Source organism: Sinocyclocheilus rhinocerous, unplaced genomic scaffold (genome assembly GCF_001515625.1).
Source record: "Sinocyclocheilus rhinocerous isolate Xijiao unplaced genomic scaffold, SAMN03320098_v1.1 scaffold1238, whole genome shotgun sequence".
In the NCBI taxonomy this organism is placed as follows: Eukaryota; Metazoa; Chordata; class Actinopteri; order Cypriniformes; family Cyprinidae; genus Sinocyclocheilus; species Sinocyclocheilus rhinocerous.
In genome coordinates this window covers 546,431-554,274 of record NW_015662954.1, presented here as the reverse complement: position 1 = coordinate 554,274, position 7,844 = coordinate 546,431, and the positions used below count along the sequence as shown (strand labels likewise).

At 42.2% G+C, this 7,844-nt stretch overlaps 1 protein-coding gene across 1 annotated transcript in view; it reads left to right on the top strand.

Moving 5' to 3' along the window:
- LOC107728569 (protein strawberry notch homolog 2) overlaps positions 1 to 7,169 on the top strand; it is a 58,777-nt gene extending 51,608 nt beyond the window's left edge. The window contains 6 exon segments of the mRNA XM_074560135.1: positions 384 to 476; positions 662 to 793; positions 939 to 1,015; positions 1,095 to 1,285; positions 1,446 to 1,561; positions 3,875 to 7,169. Coding sequence (XP_074416236.1) covers positions 384 to 476; positions 662 to 793; positions 939 to 1,015; positions 1,095 to 1,285; positions 1,446 to 1,561; positions 3,875 to 4,564 — 1,299 coding nt within the window. The 3' untranslated portion in view covers positions 4,565 to 7,169.
- The last annotated feature ends 675 nt before the right edge of the window (positions 7,170 to 7,844 follow it).

Here is a 7,844-nt window from a genome sequence, read left to right as displayed (position 1 = left end):
TGCATGTATGCTGCATCTTTGTTTGGATCATGATTAAAATGCAGTGGTTGCCTCTCATTTTAAATGGAAAGAGCACAGACAAAGCCTTAGCTTGTTTATATGAAGAGATTTATTTTATTTGTGTAACTTGTTTGATTTGGGGTTTGTTTTAAAATTTCAATTTAGTTTTGTTATATTTCAATTTCACAAAGAAGCATGCAACAATAGCCTAATAAAAGGACATCTTTTCATTTACTATATAATGTCTTCAGTCTCATTTTGTTAAAAAATCATGAGAAAATTAAATCGTGAGCTGAGTGAATCGTTACATCTCTAGTTGGACAGTAGTGTGGACATGACTGACGAACATTATCTCTGACAGAACTGTTTGTTTTGTTCAACAGATAAGTGTAGATAGAGGTATGCCATGGTTGGAGGCTCTCCAGAGGGCCCAAACTCTCAGCAACCCGGATGAAGGCTTCTATTTATCCTATAAAGTGAGTATATGAGCAAAAAAGTCTAATCTTTCCAAATCTGCATGTAGTTTCCTTTTAGTAACACAGGAAAAATTGTTCCTTGGAAGAATCTTTCTCTTCAGGGGTAAAGGAGGGTTCATGTGTCATTAGAGTTCTTCAGTAGTTGACTCTGCTGTTGAACATGTTTGTGCCTGTCTCGTTTGCAGTTGAGAGGTAACTATCCATGCGTGCTGCTAGCCGTGCAAGGCCAGGAACGCAACATGATCATCTACAAACCAAACATCGGCAAGCAGGCCCAAACGGAAAGCCTTGAGAATCTCCAACAAAAATACCGCAAGGTGTGTTCAAATGTACTGATCAGAGCAAAGGAGACCTTCCTGAAAATGACATGCAGAGCTGCTGTGGAAAACATCTCTGCTGCCATCTAGTGAGCATTACAGGTTTAAGACACTGTTTAAGTGACGTTTTCTACCCTTGCTTCAGGTCACTCCGGAGGAGGCACAGGATAGCTGGGAAAACCAGTTCACTTTCTCCTTCAGGAAATGTAGCCATGCTAACTGGTGAGAAAAGAGACCTTCCCGACTTGGTACTAGCCAAACTGAGCCCAGAGATTCTAACATGTATGCATGTTTCCTGCAGGAACGGGAGGTGCAAAAAGGTAGAGGAGGGTCAGGAGTGCTTAATGGGCACTCGATTGCGTCAGTATCACATGTTGTGTGGTGCTCTGCTCCGCGTTTGGAAGCACGTGTCCGATGTGGTCGCTGACGTCACCAGCTCCAGCATTCTCCAAATTGTCCGCCTCAAGACCAAGGACAGCAGCAAACAAGTTGGTGAGTCAACCTGTTAACCCTTCCTGAGGAGTTCCTGACTAGATTATGACAGATTATGATGCTCTGGTCTGATATCCAAAAGGTAGTAGGTTCAACGACACCACTACAGCCGTTTGAAGGAAATCAGCATCTTGAAATGGATGTTCTCTCTTTCTCCCAGGTATTAAGATCCCGGAGAACTGCATGTCAAAGGTGCGTCAGGAGTTGGTGAGGATGGATGCAGAGGTAAAGCAGCGACGTCGAGAGGAGCAGCAGCAAGCTCAGGAGCAGCGTCAGGTCGAGGAGCAACAGAGGCTGATGGCACAGCGTCAGCTTCAAGAATTTTTCACCCCGAATTTGTTCACCAATTTGCCACCTCCCAACCTGGCCAGCTTACCCACCCCATACGTATCTTTCCCCTCATTCCCTTCCATTGAAACCCCTTTGGAAGAAATCCTGGACTTGACGGTTCCCAATTCCTCATCCTCCTCCCAAGTTAGCACTCAAGCTGACCTGGGTGTGGACAACCTCTCCAGGCAACCCGACCCTACGGTGGATGACTTCAACCTTGAAGAGTTTATTCAAGTACAGCCGCAGCAGGAGAGCCAGGTCATACAAGAAAGCAATTCAGCACGAGACAAAGACCTGTTAGACATGTTACTGTCCTTGAACTCATTTATTACACCCCTTAGTCAGACTGTCCCTGCCTCTTCCTCCTCAGATGCACCTTCGTTGGTACCCATGGTCTTTTCAAATTCCTTCTCTTCTTCCTTGTCCAATTACCAATCTTCCTCGTCGCTCGTCTCTCTCCCCCCTATGGACCAGCAGATGGTCCCGTTACCCAACAGCCACTGCAGCTCTGAAGCCAACATAAACGTACGAGAGGTGTTGAACAGCATGCTGCGAGGTGGAACAGAACCACGCCAGTCCATCATTAAGTACCAACAACCCGAGTGAGAGCTTTCCAGTCGGACTCTCCTGTAAACGTGCACACACTGAGGGCTGTAGTCTGACCACTGCCGGCGTCCTTCTCCGCCATTGGTCTCGGCAGTCTAATTTAGATTAAAAACTACTCATGCTGCATGTATGCTGCATCTTTGTTTGGATCATGATTAAAATGCAGTGGTTGCCTCTCATTTTAAATGGAAAGAGCACAGACAAAGCCTTAGCTTGTTTATATGAAGAGATTTATTTTATTTGTGTAACTTGTTTGATTTGGGGTTTGTTTTAAAATTTCAATTTAGTTTTGTTATATTTCAATTTCACAAAGAAGCATGCAACAATAGCCTAATAAAAGGACATCTTTTCATTTACTATATAATGTCTTCAGTCTCATTTTGTTAAAAAATCATGAGAAAATTAAATCGTGAGCTGAGTGAATCGTTACATCTCTAGTTGGACAGTAGTGTGGACATGACTGACGAACATTATCTCTGACAGAACTGTTTGTTTTGTTCAACAGATAAGTGTAGATAGAGGTATGCCATGGTTGGAGGCTCTCCAGAGGGCCCAAACTCTCAGCAACCCGGATGAAGGCTTCTATTTATCCTATAAAGTGAGTATATGAGCAAAAAAGTCTAATCTTTCCAAATCTGCATGTAGTTTCCTTTTAGTAACACAGGAAAAATTGTTCCTTGGAAGAATCTTTCTCTTCAGGGGTAAAGGAGGGTTCATGTGTCATTAGAGTTCTTCAGTAGTTGACTCTGCTGTTGAACATGTTTGTGCCTGTCTCGTTTGCAGTTGAGAGGTAACTATCCATGCGTGCTGCTAGCCGTGCAAGGCCAGGAACGCAACATGATCATCTACAAACCAAACATCGGCAAGCAGGCCCAAACGGAAAGCCTTGAGAATCTCCAACAAAAATACCGCAAGGTGTGTTCAAATGTACTGATCAGAGCAAAGGAGACCTTCCTGAAAATGACATGCAGAGCTGCTGTGGAAAACATCTCTGCTGCCATCTAGTGAGCATTACAGGTTTAAGACACTGTTTAAGTGACGTTTTCTACCCTTGCTTCAGGTCACTCCGGAGGAGGCACAGGATAGCTGGGAAAACCAGTTCACTTTCTCCTTCAGGAAATGTAGCCATGCTAACTGGTGAGAAAAGAGACCTTCCCGACTTGGTACTAGCCAAACTGAGCCCAGAGATTCTAACATGTATGCATGTTTCCTGCAGGAACGGGAGGTGCAAAAAGGTAGAGGAGGGTCAGGAGTGCTTAATGGGCACTCGATTGCGTCAGTATCACATGTTGTGTGGTGCTCTGCTCCGCGTTTGGAAGCACGTGTCCGATGTGGTCGCTGACGTCACCAGCTCCAGCATTCTCCAAATTGTCCGCCTCAAGACCAAGGACAGCAGCAAACAAGTTGGTGAGTCAACCTGTTAACCCTTCCTGAGGAGTTCCTGACTAGATTATGACAGATTATGATGCTCTGGTCTGATATCCAAAAGGTAGTAGGTTCAACGACACCACTACAGCCGTTTGAAGGAAATCAGCATCTTGAAATGGATGTTCTCTCTTTCTCCCAGGTATTAAGATCCCGGAGAACTGCATGTCAAAGGTGCGTCAGGAGTTGGTGAGGATGGATGCAGAGGTAAAGCAGCGACGTCGAGAGGAGCAGCAGCAAGCTCAGGAGCAGCGTCAGGTCGAGGAGCAACAGAGGCTGATGGCACAGCGTCAGCTTCAAGAATTTTTCACCCCGAATTTGTTCACCAATTTGCCACCTCCCAACCTGGCCAGCTTACCCACCCCATACGTATCTTTCCCCTCATTCCCTTCCATTGAAACCCCTTTGGAAGAAATCCTGGACTTGACGGTTCCCAATTCCTCATCCTCCTCCCAAGTTAGCACTCAAGCTGACCTGGGTGTGGACAACCTCTCCAGGCAACCCGACCCTACGGTGGATGACTTCAACCTTGAAGAGTTTATTCAAGTACAGCCGCAGCAGGAGAGCCAGGTCATACAAGAAAGCAATTCAGCACGAGACAAAGACCTGTTAGACATGTTACTGTCCTTGAACTCATTTATTACACCCCTTAGTCAGACTGTCCCTGCCTCTTCCTCCTCAGATGCACCTTCGTTGGTACCCATGGTCTTTTCAAATTCCTTCTCTTCTTCCTTGTCCAATTACCAATCTTCCTCGTCGCTCGTCTCTCTCCCCCCTATGGACCAGCAGATGGTCCCGTTACCCAACAGCCACTGCAGCTCTGAAGCCAACATAAACGTACGAGAGGTGTTGAACAGCATGCTGCGAGGTGGAACAGAACCACGCCAGTCCATCATTAAGTACCAACAACCCGAGTGAGAGCTTTCCAGTCGGACTCTCCTGTAAACGTGCACACACTGAGGGCTGTAGTCTGACCACTGCCGGCGTCCTTCTCCGCCATTGGTCTCGGTTCCACAAGCATGAGATTCTGCTTCACAAGATGGGAGGAAGTTTGGTGTTCGCTCTGTTCTCGAGTCGAGTATGATCCCTACACAGTTTGTCTCTGGAACTTCAGGATAGTTACCGAGGTGGTTATCCCTGTTTCAGCATCCTAAATTTTAGACACTGGGGCTTCAAAGAGTATTGATTTACCTGAAATAGTTCAAGCGCAAATCTTGGGTTTGGTTTCGGTTATATCATACCACATGGTACAGTATATTTTGCTCAAGATGGAGCATGCAGAAGTGAAAAGACACTTGAGGTACCATTTTGGTTCCTCATTGGAGGAACCCTCTGGGGAAGCTCCAGGCACCTTTGAAGGTGCCTCAAATGTTCTTTTGAGTCCTGAGAGATCTTCGATATATATTTGAAATGCCTCAAAGACTTGCTTTCATTAAGGGGTCACTAAAGCTGTAAGTTCCTTATAGAACATTACTGACTCTCTCCATTTGAAAGTGTGCCTAGAGGTTCTCCAAAGGGTTCTACCAAAGTGCCGACCAAAAGGAACCCCAAATGGTACCTCATTTTTCTGTAGTATAATTTTTTTGTGGCCACAGATTCCAAGTGGGCCTAGCTGAAGTTGTACGAGCCTCACATATGCAAGACGTACCGCAAGGAGCCTAAGCTTTGTTTTGCATCGAACAATCATCAGCTTTACATTTCCTTGATGAACTTCTGTTAAACAAAACACTTTTCCTGAGGAGCAAGAGAACATGTGCCTTTGGAACAGACAGTGGAATGTAGACGTAAACACATACTCCTGTACCGTTCATGTGCAGATGTTTGTAACTTATTTATTGCCTTTATTTATCAGGCCTTGAAACAGTGTGCCAGTAGGAGAGCGTAACTACCTACAAATCACTTACCTGTGCAGCTGTCTCTCTGTTGTTCTAAAATAGAACAGTCTGTCCTGCTGTCCCCGGTCTCGCAATGTAACAAGACAGAACGGTAACGATGTATTAGCTGATTGATTTATTGATCCCAAAAGGACTTTCGTCGCACTTCGGCCCTGTCTTAGTACAATATTTTCATTGTGACCTAGAAACTAAAAAGTCCTTTCTCCCTCACAATCCAGTGTGGATAAAAAAAAAAAGATCAGGATTTCTTCGTTTGATGCAATGTGAAATGCATCCCTGGTACAGTCAAGAAGGGGCAATGAAACTTTTATCGAGTTGAATTTTAGCCCTTATTTAATAGATTCATTGTCAGATGTTTTAAATATTTGTATAACAATTACTTGATTATTCGTATTTAATTCTAAAGGGACATGTTTTAGATAATTTTTTATGCTTTGTTTTATTGATACTATGATATTTTGCAAACAAAACGACAAACAATTCAAAGCGAAATGAAATTTTGTTAGACATTGCTCTGCTGCACTGGGTGGTTGAATACTTTGTTCCTTTTTTCCTGTTTATCTTTATTCTTTATGCAATTGATACATTCTTATATATTTTCACAGCAATAGCCAGATATTAATATTGAACTGAAACCCAAATATTCACTTCAACAGTTCATGGCTCTACGGTGTTAAAACCACTCCCTATCTCAGGATGAAATTTATGTCCAATTAGTTAAAAATTTTTATTTAAATCTGATCAAATGTATCCAAATGTTTAATGTCTGCCTAAAGATAAGGTTTGTCTTGTATGTAAAATCCTGTCATTGACGCATATGAAATATTATTTATTTAGCCATTATTGCATATTTACTGCACAGTTTATTTTATTCTTTTCATTAAGGGAAATTCTTTCAGCCACATTTGCACAATTTTTTTGTGAAATTACATGTAGTTTCTTTCTCCTGCATATAGTTGTTACATACTCGTACAAGAATTTGAATTGTTCCATAATAGTTCAGTGCATCACATAGTTTTTACTTTACAAGTGATCCACAGTGTATCCATTTAGTTTTCTCAGTGCCTCCCCAAAAAGATGAACATGTGACTTAAGTTTCTGTTATGCATTCTAATAAAGCGTCTTATACAACGAAAGCACTATACGATGAGGCCATGAAACTGGGACAAAGTCAAATGAACCTGTTACTAAATAGAAATGCATTTGACTTGCTCTGTGTATGATTTGCACTAAAACAGCATAAATGAATTTCTGTCTGGTTTGTGATCCAGTGCTGCCATGTTTGTTTGCTCATAGCCCTTCGTGGGAATGTTCAATACTGTAAACGTCTCGATTCATTGGCTTCGCTTTTATATCAATATGGCATTTACGTAATTTATTGCTATGAAAAAAACATGCTACTGACTATATGTATCTTGAACCATTTTATTCCTGTGTTCTTATGCTTTTGTCATTTTCTATAGGCCTATTTATAATTTAGATCCAATTGTATATATTGAAAAACAAAAAACAAATTGTGCCTTTCGACTGTTTCTTAAAGAAATTGTTTTCTACGTGTATCTAAAGAATGGAACATATTAGAAACTTTGTTATTAACAAAGCAAAAAATAAATAAAATGTTCAGATTATAGAGTTTGTTGTGCAATTATTTTTGGTGAATTGCTGTTGCATTGTTATATGTTGCCAATACAAAAATTGTAGTTTACTGATGACATTTAAAGGGGTCATAGGATGCCCATTTTCCACAAGTTGATATGATTCTTTAGGGTCTTAATGAAAAGTCTGTAAAATAGTTTGGCTAAAATTTTTCAATGGTAGTGTAAAAAACACATTTTTTACCCTGTCAAAAACAGCTCTTTTCAGAGCAAGCCGTTTTTGTAGCATTTTCCTTTAAATGTTAATGAGCTCTGCTGACCCCGCCCCTCTCTTCCGAGCCGCTCCCAGAGAGACTGTTTACTTCAGCCGCATTCATCGTAAAACTCGCTAATTAGCACATTATTAGGAAAGGCGATTTGCAAAGCTTCATTACAAAACATTATACTCACTTCTTCTGTAGATGAGGCTGGATCATGAATGATTCGTGCGAACATAGACGCATTTATGTAGATCGGGGGCGCATTCCCTTCAAAAACAAACGTAATCCACTGCGTCTTCAGCGGCTCAGATGTCGGGAGTAAATGACGACTGCTATGTTCATTATCACATCCAACAACAGAACACCTCAATCGCTTAGGAGTCATTCTTGTCTACATCTGCTCCGGCGGTGAAACAATGGCGGACTGATGACAGCTCACTCAGGGTGG